The 22,105-nt window shown below is 33.7% G+C and overlaps 4 protein-coding genes across 5 annotated transcripts; 2 read left to right on the top strand and 2 right to left on the bottom strand.

The window, feature by feature from the left end:
• The first annotated feature begins 466 nt into the window (after positions 1-466).
• LOC107432287 (protein WHAT'S THIS FACTOR 9, mitochondrial) lies at positions 467-2,269 on the top strand. Its single transcript, XM_016043393.4, has one exon. It carries the CDS (start codon positions 719-721, stop codon positions 2,000-2,002), a length of 1,284 nt encoding a protein of 427 aa, XP_015898879.3. The 5' UTR covers positions 467-718; the 3' UTR covers positions 2,003-2,269.
• A 395-nt stretch (positions 2,270-2,664) lies between these two features.
• Positions 2,665-7,287, bottom strand: LOC107432305 (DEAD-box ATP-dependent RNA helicase 37). The gene is made up of 7 exons (XM_016043418.4): positions 6,947-7,287; positions 5,552-6,447; positions 5,371-5,454; positions 4,931-5,173; positions 4,319-4,486; positions 4,093-4,206; positions 2,665-3,276 (listed from the first exon to the last, which is right to left on the bottom strand). The coding sequence occupies exons 2-7, from the start codon at positions 6,293-6,295 to the stop codon at positions 2,803-2,805; spliced, it is 1,827 nt and encodes a 608-aa protein (XP_015898904.1). The 5' UTR covers positions 6,296-6,447; positions 6,947-7,287; the 3' UTR covers positions 2,665-2,802.
• Positions 7,288-8,732: 1,445 nt separating this feature from the next.
• On the top strand, positions 8,733-13,528 carry LOC107432277 (serine/threonine-protein phosphatase PP2A-4 catalytic subunit). The gene is made up of 11 exons (XM_048465058.2): positions 8,733-9,141; positions 9,894-9,950; positions 10,491-10,574; positions 11,271-11,342; positions 11,463-11,534; positions 11,760-11,800; positions 12,029-12,095; positions 12,425-12,616; positions 12,707-12,796; positions 12,886-12,993; positions 13,076-13,528. The coding sequence occupies exons 1-11, from the start codon at positions 9,049-9,051 to the stop codon at positions 13,139-13,141; spliced, it is 942 nt and encodes a 313-aa protein (XP_048321015.2). The 5' UTR covers positions 8,733-9,048; the 3' UTR covers positions 13,142-13,528.
• Positions 13,529-14,594: 1,066 nt separating this feature from the next.
• Positions 14,595-18,349, bottom strand: LOC107432302 (lipid phosphate phosphatase delta). 2 transcript variants are annotated; one of them, XM_016043413.4, is made up of 9 exons: positions 18,210-18,349; positions 17,886-18,097; positions 17,663-17,758; positions 17,497-17,571; positions 17,257-17,387; positions 16,804-16,907; positions 16,587-16,715; positions 15,508-15,623; positions 14,595-15,246 (listed from the first exon to the last, which is right to left on the bottom strand). In XM_016043413.4, exons 2-9 carry the CDS (start codon positions 18,045-18,047, stop codon positions 14,836-14,838), a joined length of 1,224 nt encoding a protein of 407 aa, XP_015898899.1. In that variant the 5' UTR covers positions 18,048-18,097; positions 18,210-18,349; the 3' UTR covers positions 14,595-14,835. The 2 variants fall into 2 exon arrangements, with proteins under 2 accessions (XP_015898899.1, XP_024922540.1); XM_025066772.3 differs by lacking the exon at positions 18,210-18,349 and having other exon boundaries at positions 17,886-18,203.
• Between the last annotated feature and the right edge of the window lie 3,756 nt (positions 18,350-22,105).

Genomic DNA, 22,105 nt, shown 5'->3' with positions numbered 1-22,105 from the left:
CTTGTTAGAAAATGAAACTAATTGCTATGTGTTCAGAAAAGATGTTCACGCATGACATGGTTGCTGGTGGGTGGTGCTCATTGCTCAATCTTAAATTTTCAATTAAGGTGGTTTGGACTTGAGTGAATAGAAATTAAGGTGTCATCAACGTAATAGTTTTTTATTTTTTATTTTCCCTATCTAACCATATGTAATTTGTTAGTATTAAATGTCTATTAATAATAATTAATGTTAGATATCTTAATTTAACTACAAAATTAATGTAAAAAAATAAACAAATTATACATAATTATAAAAATTGATACCTAAATTGTGAATTTGAAATAGATCAAATTCACTTCTGAATTATAGCATGTTCTAATATTCAAAATTTGCATTTGAATTTGCATAATTTTTATTTTTTTATTATTACTTTTTTGTAGGGAATATTATCTAATTTATAATACATAAATGTGTAACAAATGAAGAAAAAAACAAAAAAGGGAAAATAAATTAGAAAAATAAAAAATGCTTCCGATGCGCCGCGTACTGGTTAAGCTGAAGCAAAAAACACCGCGGCAAGCCCAATCAATGCCATTTTGAAGGAGCCTCTAGGTCCCAATTAATTTTAGGGTTTTATCTCCCAAAAACCAAATTCACTAATGAAATAAAAAGTTCAAAAATCTCATTCTGGGTGTTGCAATTCTTCATTGACACTCTCATCTACAGCCGCAAAAACATGAACTTGAAAATAAAAAGTTGTCTATTCAATTTGCTAAAATCAAACCCTCCTCCATTTCAGCCCACCACCAATCCCGCTCTTCACCAACACCATCAATGGCGAGGCATAGCCAAGGTCCGATTGAAATGGGTCAGGAACCGAAGCCTTGACCACATCATAGACATCGAGACCGATCTCAAAGCCGCTTCTCTCCTCAAAGACGCAATCAAGCGCTCACCCACCGGATTTCTCACCGCTAAGTCCTTCGCCGATTGGCAAAAACTGCTCGGCCTCACTGTCCCAGTTCTTCGATTCGTTCGCAGGTACCCAACTCTGTTCCACGAATTCCCACATACCCGATACGCCAATTTGCCTTGTTTCAAATTGACCGAGACTGCGCTCTTGTTGGATTCTCAAGAACAGAGTATACACCAAACCCATGAGAATGATACCGTGGAAAGGCTTTGCAGATTGCTAATGATGGCGAAAACCAGGACTTTACCTTTCCAATCGTTGTATCCGATGAAATGGGATCTGGGTTTGCCTGATAATTTCGAGAAAACATTGATTCCCAAATACCAGGATCATTTTCGACTCGTTAAGGCCTCTAATGGGTCAGATTGCTTGCGTCTGGCAAAGTGGAGAGAAGAATTTGCTGTGTCTGCATTGCAGAGGAGCAATGAGAATGCTGAAGTTGGGGATGAGTATAGGCAATTCAAGAGGGGACAGACAACTTTAGCATTTTCGATGAGTTTTCCACGAGGTTATGGAGCTCAAAAAAAGGTTAAGGCTTGGATGGAGGAATTTCAGAAACTACCATATATCTCTCCCTATGAGAATTCAAGGCATATTGATCCTCACAGTGAGCTTATGGAGAAAAGAGTTGTTGGGGTTTTACATGAGCTATTGAGCTTGACTGTTCATAAGAAAACCAAGAGAAACTACTTGAGAAGCGTGAGAGAGGAATTGAATCTTCCTCATAAGTTTACAAGAATTTTTACACGGTATCCTGGGATTTTTTACCTATCGTTGAAGTGTAAAACTACAACTGTTGCTCTAAAAGAAGGATACCAGAGAGGAAAACTGGTAAATCCACATCCACTTGCACGTCTTAGAGAAAAGTTTTACCATGTTATGAGGACAGGGCTTCTTTATCGTGGTAAAGGTGTGAACTTTTTACCTCAGGAAGATCTTTTGTTGAAGAGTGCAAGTGACGAAGAGGAAGAGGAAGAGGAAGAGGAAGAGGAAGAGACAGGGGATGAATGCTATGAAGAAATTTCGGAAGTGGAAGAGTCTGACTAAAAGAATCAGATCAAACATCTGTCTAGAAAGTTTAAACCAGTGATCATTAGCTTCGAAGTTGAAGAATTTCTAGGAAAAAGATAATGGATTTAGATTGCTCTCATATGTTAAGTTTGAGGGTGTATAATCAATATTGTACTGTTGATCTTAAACTAAAAAGACTTTTACTGATCATTTTTGCTAATTGGTCATCCAATTTATGCAGCAAGAACGTGTAAGTACCATATGATGAAGATTGCGAAATGTATAGTTTTTTCTCATATCCAAGGCAAGGATCGTTTTCCAAATGCTTCTGACAACTAAATGCGACTGATAATTTTGATAATCATATAATGGTATTAGAACTTTTAATGTTTTCTCTTACCTTATTTGCTTTTCGACATCTTTATGTTTTATTAATATCTCTCATCTTTATGTTTTATTAATATCCCTCGAATTCAACACAATGATAAATTTTATTTAACAAACCGTTTGCTTTCCTATAATTAACAAAGTCTTTTTATCAAAATTACTTGAATACATTAAAACTTCAAAACAAAATTCAACAAATAATTCGTATGCATATTTTTAAAGAATCAACATAATGATATATTTTAATTCACACGTTTTAATAGAATTTCTCTCTCTATATTTTTAAATGATGTGTCAACTCTAAAGTGTAATTCGCAAAGAATCAAGTCCGGCATTTCCCACATTAGAATCCTGATCTCGATACCAGATATAATTTCCATAAAATCTGAAAGAAAAAAATATATATATACTCGGAGAAAATTAAAGAACATTCATTGCAGTGCAAGATATTAATCCCAGGCACTGGTCACACCCGGACCATAACCTCCACCAGGTACCCCATATCCACCACTATTTGCTCCACCGTAGAAATCTGTTCCCCTATTAAAAGAGCCATCCCTCCTAAAATCACGACCACCAAAACGGCCTGCACCTGAACGCCGGTTCCTACCTCCACCACTATAAGCCCTTGATGCATACCGAGTAAGCCAAACAGGTACTTCCTGATTTGCTTCTTGCATTAGATCAGCTAGAGGCCTTGCCAATGACATATTGTTTTCATTGAAGAAAGCTGTTGCTAATCCTGTTTTTCCAGCTCGACCAGTACGGCCTATCCGGTGGACATAATCATCAATGTCATTAGGGAGATCAAAATTTACCACATGAGCTACATGGGGAATATCAAGACCACGAGCTGCCACATCTGTTGCCACTAAAATTGGTGTGTTTCCGGACTTGAAAGATCTTAATGCATATTCTCTTTCCTGCATATAAAAATATGACACAATATTACATCAAAAACAACTGCTCCAACTTGCATACTTAGGCAAAACCAGAGACTACAGAACTACAATAAACTACCAAAGAAACTTTCTATAAAAGACTTGATGTTGTCATCACTATAACAAAAGAGCTTAGGTTCTCTCTGAGGAGGGGTCGAATGATGCTCCCACGTTGAAACGTCAAAATGTTAGAATTCCCAGAAGCTGACCTTTCAAAAATTAAAATATCCTGATATGTCCAGCCAAAACTTCCACCAAATTCTGTTTAAATTACCTAAAGGTGTTTCAACTTCCAACATTACTTGGGTTTTCCACAAAACAAACCAAGTGTGCACTGTTATTTAATTCTATAGTCTAAGCAAAAAACTCTTAACTGTCTCAGCTGAGTTTCAATGTCACATCATTAAGCTCATGTTATCATTTTTTATCTGTTCGATATAATAAAGCGCCAAGGTGCGAAACCAAATGAGAAATACACAGAATTTGCTTATTAATGTCATTCCAAAGACATGGCATCCAGTTTAAATGAGCAACACAAGAAGGTTTTCTTTGTTTGACTTGAAGTTGGGATACAATTTAAAGTTCCATATTGCTCATGACAGGCTGACGGTCATCAGTCAACAGATAGTACATAAGAGTTATTAGTTCTCACACAAAACAATAAAAACGAACCACATAGGAAAGAAAGAAACAGTATCAACCCATCAACAATGCACAATATCACTTGCAAGCATCCTGCATACAGAGCAAACAGAAATTTTCTTTTTTATTAGAAAAGTTTGCTCATGGTTAACTAACCTGTTGTGTTCTATCACCATGTATGGTAGTTGCAGGAAACCCATTGATGCACAACCAATTTTCCAATGAGTCAGCTCCTTTCTTTGTCTCAACAAAAACCAATGTTAGAGATTGCTGCAGATTTTACAAGTGGTTATCAATATTGTGCTCCATATTCACCAATCAACTAAACTGTTTAGACCTATGCCATTTAAATTAACAGTATAAAATGTATGTCTCTAATTACCTTTCCATGAATTCCATTTTCTCTCTGTGCATGAAGAAGATCCATAAGATGACTTCTCTTGTCAGATTCAAGCACAAATTCAACTCTTTGTACAATTAAATCAGTACTTGAACCAACCCTTCCAACAGCTAAAAATATGTAATTTGCAAGAAAATCAGATGCCATTCTCTGCATTCCAACCAAAGTTGCAATTATCAGATAGATGCACCTTCTGCTTCCACTAATCAGAAGAGTTCTATTTCCAGAGTTGTTCTACATAAAAGCTCCAACCAAAAGCTATGCGCAATTGCAAATAACTATGTTACAGCATTGTCTTGCCCAGCAGTTCTATCAACAACATTTTTCTCAGGAAAAGAAAAAACACAACAAAAGAAAAGCTTTAACTAAAATGCCTATGCAAATAACTATATTATAGCATTGAGATATCCAGAAGTAGCGGACAAGAATCCTAGAAACCTTAAGGATGTAGCAACCAGAAAGTTCACAGGACAATCCTAAAAATAACAGAATCCTTATGATGCATCAATACGTACCAACAGAATGTTCGTAATCTATGAAGCATTAACTAAAGGAATAACCAACCAAAAACCAAATATACAATACATAACAAACCTGTATCTCTTTAGGAAAGGTAGCACTAAATAGCATTGTCTGCCGCACACCTCGTGGAGGCATATCCATTTGCTCCACTATCTTTCTAATTTGAGGCTCAAAACCCATGTCCAGCATTCTATCTGCCTCATCAAGAGCCAAATATCTAATCATCTGCAGCGACACTCTAGCCCTCTCAAGCAAATCTACCAATCTCCCTGGGGTTGCCACTAGAATATCAACTCCTCTCTCAAGCTCTCGCAACTGCAGAAACACCACAATATCAGAAATCTTTGACATAGGAGGTCAATATTCACTAAAACAATTATCAGCCTAATAACTAAAATATGACTTAAATTTAATTTCAGAATAACTGCCTGAGTAATGGACAACAACACCCAATTAATTGAAATAGCAAACAACCAACATGCCCCAAAACAATGTCATCAACTAATAAGAACCTGTTGGTTTATTGGTGCGCCTCCATAAGCAACTACCACCTTGACACCAGTTTGATATGAAAATTTTCTAGCTTCTTCGTGTATCTGCAAGTCATTTCACAGCAGAAAATTACACACTTAAATGTTGAAATGGTGAGCTTCTCAGAAACAAATAATTTTAGTAGATATATCAAAATCTCACCTGACAAGAAAGCTCCCTCGTAGGGGAGAGAATAAGAGCAAGAGGGTATACAGTACGTGCCCCACGTGGTCTCTGAACATACTGCTCCCGCATGATTCCACTAATAATAGGAAAGCAAAAAGCAGCTGTCTTCCCTGACCCAGTTTGAGCACACGCCATCAGATCCCGCCCACCTAAAGAAATCGGTATTGCATGACGCTGAACAGGAGTTGGCTTCACATATTTGCACCTCCTAATATTTTGATTCAATGCCTCACCCAAGTCTATCTCTGCGAAAGTATTCACGGGTGGTGGCACATTATCCCCACTGGTTTCCACTGGTATATCCTCATAAGCATCAAAGTTAATGCCACTGTTCTCTTGTCCGCTAAATGCATCCTCTGCATCACCATCATCATCTCCGAATGGGTTAACTTCGCGCTCCCTCCCTCGGTCCCAACTCCCACTTCTACTGTTCCAGCTACCGGTTCGACCACCGGAATATCCGGGACGTCCATAATCAGGCCTAGAAGGACCAGCCCAGCGAGGACCAGCTGAGGGTCCACCATAACCTACGCGATCACCAGGTGGCGGTGGTGCAGAGTATGAAGGAGCTGGGGGATCAGATGAAGGTGGCCTGTTACGAAGATGTGGGGGAACATATCTTGATCTCGGAAGGTGAGATGAGCCATTGTTATTGGATGAACCAGTAGTTCCACTCTCAGATTGAGAGTTAGCTACGGAATCAGCCCAGGAAGTTCTCATAATTAGCGAAAATACGAACCCTTTTCAATTAATGCTTTCAAAAATTGCAACCAATATTCTAATACACCAAAATCCTCAAAAGCAAACGGGACTCTAATGGAAATGGAAATTCCTTTTACGCCTTTGCGCTTTGTAACTCGCAGATCAAAAACCTGATCCATCATATAACTGTTACAATCCATACAAACAAGAAAATAAAAAAGCAAAAGGCAACAATGAACGACTATTTGATTAAACAACAACAATACGTTTCGAGCCCGAGATCTTAGAAAATGTTATATGAAAAATAACTAAAATACGAGAAAAGGAAATTTGATTAGAATACGAAATTCACAACAAGAATTGGGGGAACAAAAGGGATTTGTACCCAAACAACCACCATGCATGAAAGCTAGGATACAAACATATGAACCAGAGCATATCAAAGTAAAATCAAACAGAAAAAAAAAAAAAACAAATATATATATATACACACTTAGTTTAGACGAAAAATTAATGAGGAAAACAGAGGAAGTTCGCGCATTTGAACGTCGGAGACTAGGAATTGTAAGCCAAGAACAAACACCCAAAATCAAGCTCAGAAAAAAGAAACAAAAAAAAAAAAAAAAAAAAAGAAATACAAAGGCAAACGGAGAGGGAGTTAAGGCAAACCTCGAAAACGAGAAAGAAAGAGAGCTGTGAACGTAGTCGAGAACGAAATCTATTCGTAAACCAAAAAAACAAAAAAATAAAAAATCCAGAAACCCTAGTTTTTTTTTTTTTTTTTTTTTCCAGAGAGAAGAACAAGAAGTTGGATCGGACACGAAGCGCAGATATCGTGTGGTTTTTTCTTCGTCAACGAGATTTTTTCTCTCTCTATCTCTCTCTCACTATTTTTTTTTATATATATATATATATATATTTAAACAGATTTTCTCTCCCTTTTTCAACTCGGATCAAAACTCTTTCTTTTTCCTTTCTTTTCCTTCTATATTCTCCGGCACCAAACGTAGAGCGAGGAAAATTTTAAAAAAATTAAATAAATAATTAAAAATAATAAATAAAAAAGCAAATTCAGTCCGTACAAATTAGGTGCTGCCCTGCCGCCAATTAAAAAAATATAATCGAGCAGTGTGAAAACACAAAATATATATATAATCTAATTTTAATTTTAATTTAACTCCTGTTTTTTTGGTTTTTTTTTGGGGTTTAAATTTTAAACGGTAAAGCGACAAAATTTGTGAGGGTTACTAATATGGATTTAATTGCTAATGCTTGAGATTATCAGGTAAGTTTTTCGTTGGGCGCGGTAAATTTTGGGGTCCACGTGGGGGGGAACAGAGCGCGTGTGATCACGTCGTGACGTGATTGGAGGATGCTTCTGTGGTTTGGTGAACAGCACGGCATATAACTTGATCTGGCTGTCTCTTTATCTTTTTTTACTGTGCATCTTCACAGTCATTACTACTGGGTCTTTTCGGTACTGTTCGTGCAGTGTTTTCTTGTCAGTGGCAAAATTACGGATTAGGACCCTACCTATAAATGGAAATTCAAAATATCTTTTATTCTTTTCCTATTTTAGAATATTAGAATTAGAAAATTTTGAAATAATTTTCCATTTTTAGTTCTAACATGTTTGGAATTTGCTATGATTCTTTGATGATTTATTTTAAGTTACATTTTTTTTTTTTGGTAAATTTAACATGGATTTTTCAGTTTTTGGTAAATGTCAACAATGTGTACATGGAATTTTAGATTTAGATGTTAGGTTATTATTTTTCTTAAGATTTCTTTTTATAACTTCTTTATTGATTTTGTGATTAATTTATTTTTAGGAATATATCTCAAATCAATTAGATTCCTTAAAAACATATGTTAAACATTGGAATAATGAGTGAAATAGTTCTTCTAATACATGTTACATGTTAAAAATATGTTAAAAATGACTCCATTATCATCATATGTACTTTTACGGAGTATTTTCCCTTGTGCGTTGGTTACTAATAATTTTACCAATTCTGCTAGTTTCCTGATTTTGAACATTGGGAAAGAAGAATGATAAAGTTGACAAAATTTATTTATGATTCAAAAAAAAAAAAATGATAACATTGACCAAAAAAAGCATTCATTGAAAAAAAAATTGTTAAGCGAGCTGCAAGCAAAATTATTTATTTTAATTCTTTTAAAATAGTGTTTTTCTTTTCCGTTCAATAAATAAGCATATTGATTGCCACTTATGCCAAATTGCCTGAATATTGCATTGAAAACCAATTAAAGTTTGGTCCATAATTGTTTAATTCAATTACCAAATTTCCTTTTTTCCCTCATCATATTTATTTTTTATTTTTAATGAATAGCTTTTTTTTTTTTTTTTTCTCAAAAAAGAAAAGAAAGCCTCAGCTTGCTTTCAAAGTTTCAAGTTTCAAGGAATTGAATAATAAAATTCCCTTCACATGCCCCTTTGCGCGCGATCTCAATTCGAAAGTTGTTGGGGCGATCAAGTCAATTCACTTCCATTTTCCGTTGCTCGTGACGTTCATGGCATAAAGCAACTTCCATATACACCCACTCGCTGTTTCATGTCCACGCGCCCTCATAGAAATGGTCCCGTTCCTCTTCGTCCACTGATCAAAGCAAAGATCAGAGAGAGTGAGGCCACCAGCAGCCACCAAAAGAATCCTCCAATTTCAATTTTGGGGGGGGTGGGGGTTAGGGTTATCCCTAATCCAAATTGTCGGTGATCCTCGTCCGGATTTTGAGCAGGGAAGCGAGAGATGGGCATCAATTCGATATCCTCGGAATCCAACATCGATCTGGATGAGCAGATCTCTCAGCTCATGCAGTGCAAGCCACTCTCCGAACAGCAGGTTCATTTATATATATATCTATTTTCTATTGTACCTTTTTTTTTCTTTTTTTCTGTTTTTCCTCTTTTTCAAGATATGGGATTTATAATTGATTGATTATACGCACGAAATTATAAGTTTTGATTAGAAAGTTGGGTCTGTTTGGTAACCGGGAAAATGTAGGAACGGTCGCGAAGTTATGGTAAGCTTTGATTGTTAACTGGGTAATGTTTGTTTGGCTATTTATTGCCTTCTTTGTATGTTTTTTCTTCTTCTTCTTCTTTTTTTTTTTTTTTTTTTTTTTTTTTTTGGCTCTGTTCCAATTGAAAGCCCGGGAGATTGCTGATGTAACTTTGGTGGTGGGGATTTTGACTCAAAAGTATATTTTATGAATTAGCTTTGATTCATTTATGATTGAATTTGACCATTTTGTCTGGAAGTTGTGCTTTTGTTGATTTGTTTACATGTTATTTGGAGAATTAGGTGGTGATCACTAGACTCTATTTAGTGACTGGATTGATATTTGCATTAATATCACTAGCAAGGAGCATGGACAATTATGGGAATTAATTAAATTTTAATAACGGATTAAAATGGATTTGCTCATAAAGGGTAGAATTATATGTGCTGTTGGTTATTGATTAGATATTGTTTGCAATTAAGTTCCATATACTCTATTTTACTTCGGCATAAAAAACTATATGAAATGAAAGAATATTCTAAGCAACATTTAAGCAGCAATGATATGTGTAATCCTATTTGCTTGGCTGCAGGTTAGAGTATTATGCGAGAAGGCCAAGGAAATTCTAATGGAAGAAAGCAATGTCCAGGTACAGCTGCTATCTGTGCTTTCCAACTAACAACTTTGCCTTTTTTTCACATCTCTCTGCTGCTAAATATATTTAACCCTTAGCTGCTTCACTGTTTATTTAAGACTCCTTTCAAGCTGATGCTTTTGTTGTGAAGTTTGAATTCCTAGATTGTCACTGCTTGGATTGATGGAGAATATAGCTATTGTTAATTGGATTCATTCCTGATTGTTTAGGTTCCTCCTTCTTCTTCTATTACTATTTTTGGCCCTGATTATAACTTATTGGATTCTGTTTATCAGTGAAGAAGCTATTGTATGCAATAATCATATAGTGTAGAATTAATTTTCAATTCTATTTATGGTTTACATTCGGTAAAATGGAATATATTAGCAAGTAAACTTTACTACTGACCTATCTTTACTGGAATTAGCTACTTGGCTGTTGGTTGTTTTGAAATATAGAAGGTCGACCACAATCAATCATATTGTCTGCACTTTTAAATGTTATTTCTCTCATACTGAGTGGGAGAAATTAATTTCTTATTTTCCTGTACGACAGCCTGTGAAAAGCCCTGTGACAATTTGTGGCGATATTCATGGGCAGTTTCATGACCTTGCAGAACTTTTTCGAATTGGAGGGAAGGTATCAGTTCTGACTTTGACTTCTTTGTATTCAATTGTTCTGTTTCAGCTGTGGGAATATCTAAAATAACTAATTGAGACCAGCCGTTCAAGATTGAAGTGCTGCAGAGGTATTGTAGAGTAAATGCTGCTAGTAGGAACTGCTCATACAATTCATTCCATTTGGATATGGCATTTTTTTTTTTTCCCCAATTATGCTAACATTGCCTATCTGGCACTTAGGAGTACTACTTATCATTTATCTGCTATTGTAAACACTTATTTTGCTTCAATTAGTATTGTTACTTTAACATTTTTTTTTATTTCTAATGATTTATTTCACTGGAGATTTCCCTCATAACTTAAATTGAGTCGTGCAGGTTTCTTTTTCTTTTCTTTTTTTTTTTTTAATTAATTTATAGAATCTTGCACACGTAAAGTTATGTAATACCCATTTTTTATGTGTTTGTTATGAAAGTATTTGAACTCTAGAAACTGGCTGATCCATGTGTCATTCATATCTCCTGGGGGTCTATCTGGTGGTAAACCCTCTCTCTTCCAAATGGAAGGTCCTGGGTTCAAATAACCCCACGAACAAAAAATAAAATAAAATAAATAAATAAATTCCTATTTTTGTATCTTTTTTAATATTAGATTGTCTGTTGGACATTCTTGATAAGGTTTGCATCTAAAATTATGATTGTGATATATATGACAGTGTCCGGATACTAATTACTTGTTTATGGGAGATTATGTGGACCGTGGATATTATTCTGTTGAAACTGTGACGGTATGTAAAATTTCTGCTGCCTCTATCTTAGTACAGTTTAAGTTTGTTTAATATATTTTATTTGTTCATTTGTGTGAGTTTGAAATTGTACCAGTGACACTAATTTGTTCATCCATCCAGCTTCTGGTGGCGCTGAAAGTGCGTTATCCTCAGCGAATTACTATTCTTAGAGGAAACCATGAAAGTCGTCAGGTATGCAGTAGCTTTTTATGTAGCAGCTGTTATGAGGCTTGAATTTTGATGATACTGTAACAACCGTTTTCCATCTTATTATTTAGCATATTCAAAACCTAAGTTGATATATAAACTTTGGACTGAAAACTGTCAATGAATATTAAGCTAATTTTATGCTCTCTCTCTTCTTCTTCTTCTTCTTCTTCTTTTTTTTTTTTTTTTTTTTTTTTTAATTTTTAACAGATTACTCAAGTTTATGGATTTTATGATGAATGCCTACGAAAGTGAGTCTCCTGTAACAAATTTGCTTTAGGCATCTTGGTAAAAAATACATAAATTCTACTTTCATCCATAATATAAAGTAATGTCGCTGGAGTTCACTATATATTTGATGATTTTCAATTTAGGTGTCTTGGTTTGATGTAGTTCTGTATAATCATGCAGAGCACTGTTTTTACTTCTTGCATCTTTTGCTATTCAATGATGAGCATCTTTTGATGATTTATCCACAGGTATGGCAACGGTAATGTTTGGAAGATCTTCACAGATCTTTTTGACTATTTTCCATTGACTGCATTGGTTAGTAAAAGATTTCCACTTGGTGCTATTATTTGACTGAGTAATAAAATTATGTCAAGAAAACTATGTAAAATTTTTCCTTTTTAAATGATTCCTTACATATTATAAAAGGAAGAGTTCTATAATACTGGGCTCATAAATTTTGTTCTTCAGTTTAAAATCAGTACAGTCTTATATATGCTTGCTTGATAACCGAGGGAAAAGTGAGAAACCCTCTGTAATTTTGTGCTGAAGTGGATTGATGATGGTAATTATCAGTATTGTACCAACTGTTTGTTGCAAATATCATTATAAATTTATAATCCCTAGTGTTTACTTTTTCTTTTCAGGTTGAGTCTGAAATATTTTGTCTGCATGGTGGATTATCTCCTTCTATTGAAACCCTTGACAACATACGGAATTTTGATCGTGTTCAAGAGGTCCCTCATGAAGGGCCTATGTGTGATCTGTTATGGTCTGACCCAGATGACCGATGTGGTTGGGGTATTTCACCTCGTGGTGCTGGTTATACTTTTGGCCAGGTGTTCTAAGATATATCTATGACCTCTCTATAAAGAAAAGTGCAAAATTGTTTTCCATGTTTCAATCTAATATAGTATTCTTCCTGGCAGGATATATCTGAACAATTCAATCACACCAACAGCCTAAAGTTGATTGCTAGAGCTCACCAGCTGGTTATGGATGGATTTAACTGGGCCCATGTAATTAATTATTATATGAGACATAATCTTGCAATTTTTGCCCTGCTTGTTTAGTATTACTTATTTCTTTTTATTTTGGGTTGCAACAGGAGCAAAAGGTAGTTACTATATTTAGTGCACCTAATTACTGCTATCGTTGTGGGAACATGGCTTCAATTTTGGAAGTTGACGACTGCAAGAACCACACTTTCATCCAGGTCTCTCTCTCTGTCTCAATTTGCATTTATTGTGTGCATTTTAGCACATGCATAGCATTGACTTTGATGTCTTTTGTTGCAGTTTGAGCCAGCTCCAAGGAGAGGAGAACCAGATGTGACTCGTAGAACACCCGATTACTTCTTATAAATCAGCTGGTTTTTTTGGTCATCGTTAGTAAAAGTTTCTTGTTTCTGCGTTAGAATTTTATCAGTCATCCACCTGATGCATTTGCTGGTGGTTGTGGTATTCTGATGGAGATGTATCATAGACCGGGAGGTTATATTGCCCAATGATTTGTCTTACAGTGAAAACCTTACTGGATATCAAGTCAAGAGAGATTGCCTAGATTATCAATCAGTGCCAAAGTCGTGTATGTCCAGCAAAATATGTCGATATGCTTTTGCTTTTTGTTTTCCATTTTTCGTGCTTTTGTATTTTGTTTTTTTCCTTCTTTACCTTTTTTCTTTTTCGGAGTGGTAAATGACATTCATATTAGTGGATGTTTTGTTATCTTATTCAGTTACTTTTTCTTCAGTAGTGTATCCATGGTGGTTGTGGTTCTTATCTTGAAGCCACCGCTAACAGGTACTGTATCCCTATTTACAAAGATTTTGCTACTGTTTTCTCTTACAATAATGCTGGTTCGAACCTTCAAATTCTCCGAGTCCAAGGAAAAATAAAATGGTCGGAGTATGTTGGTGCTTTTGATGTGCATAGGCTTCTTTTAGTTATTTGTTGTCTAAATTCGTAGATACCTTTCATCTTTTTCATATGAAAACTAAGACCCCTTTTTTTTTTTTTTTTTTTTTTGGGTTGTAAATGTATGAAAACTACTGCATTAGGTTGTAAAATTCCATTCAAAAAAATAAATATGTATCATTTAAATTTCCTAACCAAGAATCTCGACCTCGATAAGTCCTCTGCCAAACATTGGCAGTTTTAAAGGGACTTTTCACCTGCACTGTTTGATTTCTCAAACTTGAGGTTCCAAGGTTGACGTAATATATATGATTGAACATTTTGTTTTCAATACGATATGCTTTTCATATATAATTTAGTACCACATCACTAGCAGGGATGAGTAACACTTATTCATTTTTCACCACAAACATATGGAATCGATACAAGTGTATATATAAGGTATACCAAAGACAATATTCACACTTTTTTACATGTGAGGTTTTGGATTCAAATAACCCTAATATTAATATTATTATTATTATTTTGATAGAGGCAGAGTATAATGACTTTAAATTGAAAGAACTAAAAATATTAATTCATATATATTTAGAGAGAGTCCATCTAAACTGTGCAATCTTCCATGGACTCTCCGAAGCAATTTAAAAAAAAAGGCATTTGCTCCATGCCCCTTAAAAGAAAAAACAAAAAAATATATTTATATTCACATCAAAAATAGCGAAGTGACAACATTTCATCCTCGTTCTCATCGTTATTTCCAATTTTCCTTCATCTTCCATAATAGTAGACGGCTATTTTTCGACACGAAATACGAGTATTTTTCTTTTCAATTTGCTAAAAATAAATACGAGTAGATTGTAGAACAAAATCAAACATTACCATATTAATTGTATGCAACATCTAATAAGATAACTTGCTACTTGTTATTTCTCAAGGCTCAAATTTCTTGCTTAACGCATAATAGACGATTTGAGTGCATTGTTATAATCGCAAAATGACATCCATCTTAAATTAGACGAATGGTTTGTCCTGGCTAGAAATAATATATGATTTTTACAAAAATTGAATGCATAATATATATTCCTATTGAAACAGCCTAAGATTTATATATGCTAATTACATTATACAAAAATCATCAACAATTACAATCTCAGGTAAGAGAAAATGGATGGAACAAGATCTACCACAGACCAAGCAAGGCCAGCATATTGAATAAATCTTATACCTGTATCAACATCAAAAGACTCTTGTTTGGAGAAAAAGAAAAACTTTTGGAGATAACCAGCTTGCTTAAACTCAGCCGACTTTTTCCCATTATTTGATGCAGATAATGCTGGAACGTAGCTGGTTGATCTTATTGGGATTCCCAAAGTGTTCGATATGACTGGAAGAACCCATTTTGCTAGAGCCTTGCTGCAAAACTTTACAAGCAGTATTGTTGGTATCCCAACAAGCATTCTTCCCAGAAAAGCAGGGATTGAAAGTTGTGGAGTAAATATGCGTGGAACAGCTTCGTGGTGAAACTGATGGTATGTTTGCTGGACACCGGATACCTGAATGACATTGTTGCATTTTAGTCATAAATGCAAAAAAGAGACAAGCTACCGAGATTTAGATGAACTTTAGCAGCGTTAACAACATATGCAAAACAAAAAATGAGACTTTGAATAAGCCCTCATGCTAGATAAGATAAAAATAAATATTAGAACAGAGTATGTACTTACTGTTGCAGCTGACATGCTAAATTCTGCATAGCAAGGAAGTAAAAGGAAGCAAATAACTAATTCACGTTACATGCATTGATGATTACTTACAATTCCCAATGCAACACCATTAAAGGCGGTGTGGTACTCAAAACTTGGAGTTGGCCACTCTGGTGTAGGATAAGCAAAGAGCAACAAGAGGCTTAGGGCGGCCCAAAAGGTTGTAACTGCAACAGAAACAGTATAAACTAAGAACACCCAGCTTTCCCATATTATCAATTTTAATGTCAATATTGTCCTAATTATGAAAATTTACATTATCCTAAAAAAATTATATCAAATTCTATCTTCGGTAACATAAGATTTCAAGGTACTGACACTAAGTTCAAACAGATCGGTGCTGTTCCTTCATTCTGGTTTTGAGCCAATAGTTTTCCAATATGACTTTCAAACATTACAAATATATTCCAACTTTTTCGGGACCCCCAAACTTAGTCAAACTTAGTTGCCATGGCACTCAGTTACCAAAGTACACGTCTCCCCTATTAAAAACAAAAACAAATTTTGTTCATTTTTTGTTTGAGATGAAAGGAGATGTTTATGGTGCATCTCTATAGTAAGCACGTATCTCATGTGCCATTGTCTGAAACCTGTTTCCAACCGGAGAGTATCCTGTACTATCTTTTACCTGATCTTGTTCTACGAGGAATATTCATTTAATCACTTCTAAGAGACCTACCAAGCTTCTCTTCCTCTCATTTCCAGTCAATTTCCATGGCTTGCTGTGGTCCCTAGGTAGCATAGACTGAAATGAAAATTGCAAGGTGTCTCAAGCCTCGGCTTTGAAACCAGGCAAGGGAGAAGAAGGATTTAAAAGGAAGGAAAGGTATAGCCCCTGTTACATAGCTCATCAGCTGAGCTAATTACAAGAAGAAGAGAAAGGCTTGGGCTCCTAATTGGCCATTTTATGCTCACCACCTTCGGAGCTTCAAGGCTCTTCAGGGAATCTGGGATTGATAAAGTGTCCCTGAAATTGCTTGTTATACTTTTTGCAACAATATTCTTCTCAGCTCATGTGCTTCCAGTACAAAATGTTACACTAGCCAATAAAATGTGGATCCTGAAATGTTGATGTTGAATTGAAGTCATACAATATGTGAAATAGTGGATTACCAACAAGAAGCACATACCGCTTTGTCCTGAGACCACAAACTCATCGATCTTTGGATGAACTGTAAGCCAAAATGCAAGGATCACCATTCCAAAAGCAAGCCCACCTACGATATCGACCACGCTATGCATGCCTAGGTAAATTCTTCCTACCAAGGACATTAAATATTAGCATGGGAACTTACAAGAAGAATAAATGACAAAGTTGCTAAATCTATAGTAACAAGGATATCTTACCTAAACCAATGAGGCCCACAAACAAGCAAACAAGGGAAACTCCAGCAAATTTCAGAGAAGGTTCTTCATGTTGACTATAAGACAGGACATAGTGCAAAAGAAACCTGGAAAAATCCAAATCCAGGAGCAGAACTTTAACCCCTATAATAATGCCTGCAACGATAATATGAAAAAAGCTAGCCAGAGTATGAAAAACATTATCACATCACTACAAGATAAGGAGATTGGCAGGAAACCACAATACGTTAATATCCCGGATACATATCTACACCCCCGAGTAAATGCACCCCTTGATAGCTTTGAACCATTGAAACTTGATTACCAAACATGTCTCAAGGTTTATTCCTCAGATATCAGAATCCTACTAAAAGTCTAAAAGCATGACCTACCAAAGTGCCCGCTTTTGTTAACTTCGACAAAAATGAAGAGCAAGTGAAGAGGCAAGGTCAATACCCAGATAAGCAAACTGTGTTAAGGGTGTGAGAAGATGGCAATCCATATTCCAATGCGTTATCTTCCTCATCCTTCGTAGCAGTTATTCTTCTAACAGGTGGGGATTTTGGTCTAGGGGCTGATACCACGTCCTATTAAACACAAACACCAATATATAACTGATACACAAAGCATTAAAAAAAATAAAATAAAAAACTGAACTTGATGAACATAGGTAAGAGGGAAGCATGAAGTATTTACTTTTATAACGTTTCCGAGATAATCACAGAAAGCCATCAACAGGGTCATCTGCCTAGCCAATTTTCCATGCCCACTCTACAAATATTATCCGAAAGCCACTCGATAAATTCATAAAAATTTCAGTGAAACTACCCAACAAAAAAAAAAAAAAAAAAAAAAATCATACCCAGAAGAGCAATGGAAGAAAAGCAGTGTAGAAGGGCACAGAAACAACACAGGACAATCCAGAAAAAAGACCATCCAAAAACTTATGCTGGTAATTCTGCCCCAGAAAAAAAAAAAAAAACAAAAAAAAAAAGCAAATCCCATTAAAATTAAACGCAAAAAAGAAAGAACTGAAGAAGAATGATGATCTGGGTCATTTTCTTTCTGGGTAAAACAAGTGAAACCTGGATCTGGAGGATGAAAGGAGTCCCTGCAATAACAAGGCGAGTCACCCATGGTTGCAGTAAAGATCTCAGCTTCTGGGTCACATTGAGGTACGAAGCTATAATTATCCACAACACTATTCCACATAGAGTAGCCGTTTGCCACGCTGCTATGCTCTCCATTTACCCGTCTTTCTCTGTTCTCTCTTTTTCTTCTTCTTCTTCTTCTTCCTCTTCAGAAACAGAGGGAGGGAGATCGATGAACCCACAAAAAAAAGAGATACGCAGAAAACAAATCGAATTAAATAATTTACAAAAAAAGGTAAAAATGGAAGAATCAAAAACCTGTGGTAGTACTCGGACTTAGGATACAAAACCGAGTTTTTTTATTATTTTTAATTATTATTTTGAATGTGTTGTTATCAATTTTATTATTTTATTATTTTATTATTTAAATGCTATAAATACATGTGCGTTGGACTCTGGCTGGCAGGACGGAAGCCTGCAATAGGGAAACATTCCCCACTCAAATATTTTTACTTTTTTTTAATATATAATATTTATTGTCCCATTGTTTTGTTTGCAATTTTAATTTTATAAATTCTAAAACATAGGAAAATTAAAAAAAAATTAGTGAATTAAATTCTTGCAATATATTGTTTGGTTAATGGTTCTATGAATATTGGATATATTACATATGTTTTAGTTAAATGGTGTAATCTTAAATCATAAAGCTTTTATTTAAATTAAATGGAATTTATGGTGGTACAATGACCGTTAATGCTACAGTTGAAAAACAGTTGATGAGTGGTTGGGCATTGTAGGCCTTTATGCTAGCTGTATAAAGTTGACCAAATCTGGTCCTCACTCGCTTAATGAGTAATTTTATTAAATAAAAATCTAAACAAAGTTGACCAAAACTAGTCCTTACTCCCTTAATGAGTAATTTTATTAAATAAAAATCTAAACTTTTATTATTGGTTACTTATATAATTTTTTTAATCAATTTATTTCCATGGTCTAAATATGTTTATTATTATTATTATTTTTTTTTTTCAAAGGTTTTCAAACTAATTGACATTTCTTTTTTGTTTTTTTTTGGTAAAAACTTATTGACATTCCAAACAAGGACACAAGTGGACGCCAAAAGAAGACTTTGGTGGGTCCCAATTAACTTCGATGCAGGATGGCGCCCAGATGTCCAACTTTATATTTTTTGTCGAATCTATGGCCTTCCCCGTATATTCTGTTTAGAGACCCAACTCCAACGAGGCTAGTGGAAGCTGGTTCTCCATTTTTACATAAAACTTTATTTATTTTGTGGAATTAAAAAAAAAAAGAAAAAGAAAAAGAAAAATTGATGTGAATAGGTAAATGTGATTGGTTGGAGGAAAAAAATAAAAAATAAAAAACAACATAACTTAAAATTGTAGTTAATATAATATATATTTTTTTTTATTTTCAATTAATGATAGCTCTCTAATATTAAGAAATGTTGAAATGTTGAAATTGTAGTAACATATTATTATTTTTAAATAACGAGCATGTTATTATGGACCAAAGAATATTAGGGGCCCAGCAATTAAGATTGCTTTAAGGAAGAGCCAGGGACTGTAGAATAGCAACTTTTTCTTTTCTGGTTTTTTTGTAATTTAGCTTTTTATCTTTACAAACCAAGCATCAATTTTTTTGGTCTGAGGAATGAAATGGTTGAATGATGGTTTTGTATTGATTTCTTATTCTTAAAAGGGAAACCATTAAAAGCCAACCATGAACAGAGATAGCTGAGCCTTGTTTTTGACTTTAAACCCTTTTATCAAATTGATATGTTACAACTTACCCAAAAACAAAAAAAATGATTTATTACAAGTCAATTCAGAGGCTTAAAAGACTGGGAATCCAACGAAAGTAGAGAGCAGAAGGGCAGGTAGCCAGCTAAACATTAATTCCTCCATATGCCCTTGATGGCATGCCTCTGAAACCAAGAATATGAATATTTTTTAATGTAATCAGGCCGCCCAACTCCAACAAGGCTGGTGGAAACTGATGCTCCATTTTTACCAATATCATCATTATTGTTTTTTGGAAGCAAATAGGAGAAGATATATATATATATATATTATATAGTAATTTTATGGTACAAATCATATTAAAATTGATATTTTTTTTTTAAAATATCAATTTTAATATGATTTTTATACAGATCAGTCCATACTATAGAATTTATATATATATATATATATATTTAGTATCATTTGGTAAAATTATTATTTTTTGTATTTTTCTATGTATATAATTTATCTATTTTAAATAATTCTCTGTATAAATTAATTTGTTGAACATTTTAAATAATTATAAATTTGAAGGAAAAAACTAATCAAAAACAATAAGATTTGAAATTGTACTTGGTAGGCAAGAATAAGGGAAGTAACGGAATAACTATTCCATAAGATTAAATAAATTTATGATTAAAGGAATATGAAGAAAAAGAAAGGACAAAATTTAATTTCTTTATCTATAATGTTAAAATGAAAGGAAAGAAAAGGAAATGAAATTATTATGCTTATTTTAACTGTCTAGCCTTTCACTCAAATTTGACAGAAAAAAAAAAAAAAGAAAAGAAAAGAGTTTAATGAAACTTTTGAATATTTCAATATTATCCTTATTAATAAAAAGTTAATTGATTGAGATATTTTATATTTAGGGCATTTCATAAAAATATAAATTACATTAATTATTTTTTTCCTTTCCATTAATAATAATCCAAACAAAGAACTATTATAATATTTTATTTTCCTTTCCTTTCATTATTAGATTTATCGTTGCTTTTCCTTTCCACCCTCCAATCCAAACATAGGTAAAGGAATAGCCATTTTTTCCCTAAATATGGTAAACATAAAATTGACAATTTTTAAGAATCTTCAATCTGATGTATTATTTATTTCAAATATGTAAATAAAAATATTTTAAAAATCACATAAAAATAAAAATATATATAATATAAACTAAATTTAACTTAAAAAAATGTTATTAAATGATTCTTTAATGTTTCACATTTTGGGATGTGACAGATTTTGGGCGTAGCCCAAAAGAGATTATCGGCCCAATCTAAAAACGATTATGGGACCAGCAGCTATTAAGATTGCTTCCACGATGAGCCTGGCTGGACAAATAGAATAGCAATTTTTTATTTTTTATTTTTTTATTTTTTTTTTAAAAGAGAGAGAAAATAAAAAAAAAGAACCCTTTAAAACAAAGCATCAACTTTTCAGGTATGAGAAATGAAATAGTTGGATGATGATATCGATTTCAAACCATTAAAAGACAACCATTTCTTTCTTTCTTTTTTTTTTTTTTTTTGGTAGTACAATAAAAGCCAACCATGAACAAAATTAATTGGGCCTTATTTATGACATTAAAGCCTATTTGGCAAGGCTTTTGGGGAGTCCAATGACATTAAAGCCTATTTGACAAGGTTTTGGGGAGTCCAATGAGATTAATTAAAAGCTAATTGATTGTGATATTTTATATTTAAGATATTTTTGTAAAAATATAAACAACATTATTTATTTTCTACTTTTCTTTCCCTTTCCATTACAATTATTATAAATATTTTCTTTTCCTTTCTTTTCCTTTACTTTTCCCATTAAATTTATCCTCTATTTTTCAATCCAAACACAGTGCAAAGGAATATTCATTCCGTGGCCCAAATATGGTTAATATTTTTGTGCATTACAAATATAGTAAATATAAAATTGATAATTCTTAAGAATCTTAAATTTAATGTATTATCTATTTAAAATATATAAATAAAAATAATTTAAAACCGCATAAAAGTAAATATATATATATATATATAAATAATATAAACTAAATTAATATATATATATAGATGTATATATATAATTTTTACTAGTTTTGTTTAGTTAATTGTAGTGTTTATATTTTTTATGGTTAGTTTTCTTAACTACTCTTTTATAAATTAGAAATGTGCTAGGGCATAACTATAATTTTCAAAAATTCTTCTTTAATGAAATGAAATAGATATTAATCAATCTGAAAAATCAAATAAAAACATTATTAGCTATAAAATAAATTACTAGAAAGATGTACTACTTAAAAAAAGTTTAGAATCGTTGCAAAAACTAATAAGTAGCAAACTATATCACCATGGTCCGTACCATCCATGATGTCCCATATGCCTTGGAATAACCCATAGGTAAGTAAAATCGTCGAATCCT

This window comes from Ziziphus jujuba, chromosome 11 (assembly GCF_031755915.1).
Source record: "Ziziphus jujuba cultivar Dongzao chromosome 11, ASM3175591v1".
Lineage (NCBI taxonomy): Eukaryota > Viridiplantae > Streptophyta > Magnoliopsida > Rosales > Rhamnaceae > Ziziphus > Ziziphus jujuba.
The sequence above is the reverse complement of the archived record's forward strand: the minus strand, read 5'-3'. Positions and strand labels throughout refer to the sequence as shown.

Bases quoted from the DNA above. Each gene is read 5' to 3' on its own strand.
- LOC107432305 (XM_016043418.4), bottom strand. From the start codon at position 6,295: ATGAGAACTTCCTGGGCTGATTCCGTAGCTAACTCTCAATCTGAGAGT. The intron at 4,487-4,930 runs GTTTGTTATGTA...GTTGGAATGCAG, and splicing joins CCTTTCCTAAAGAGATACAG to AGAATGGCATCTGATTTTCT. The intron at 4,207-4,318 runs GTAATTAGAGAC...TAAAATCTGCAG, and splicing joins AAAATGGAATTCATGGAAAG to CAATCTCTAACATTGGTTTT.
- LOC107432277 (XM_048465058.2), top strand. From the start codon at position 9,049: ATGGGCATCAATTCGATATCCTCGGAATCCAACATCGATCTGGATGAG. The intron at 12,096-12,424 runs GTTAGTAAAAGA...TTTTCTTTTCAG, and splicing joins ATTTTCCATTGACTGCATTG to GTTGAGTCTGAAATATTTTG. The intron at 12,617-12,706 runs GTGTTCTAAGAT...TCTTCCTGGCAG, and splicing joins CTGGTTATACTTTTGGCCAG to GATATATCTGAACAATTCAA.
- LOC107432302 (XM_016043413.4), bottom strand. From the start codon at position 18,047: ATGGAGAGCATAGCAGCGTGGCAAACGGCTACTCTATGTGGAATAGTG. The intron at 17,759-17,885 runs GTTTCACTTGTT...TTTCTGGGGCAG, and splicing joins CTTTCATCCTCCAGATCCAG to AATTACCAGCATAAGTTTTT. The intron at 15,247-15,507 runs GTAAGTAATCAT...AATGTCATTCAG, and splicing joins ATGGTGTTGCATTGGGAATT to GTATCCGGTGTCCAGCAAAC.
- LOC107432287 (XM_016043393.4), top strand. From the start codon at position 719: ATGAACTTGAAAATAAAAAGTTGTCTATTCAATTTGCTAAAATCAAAC.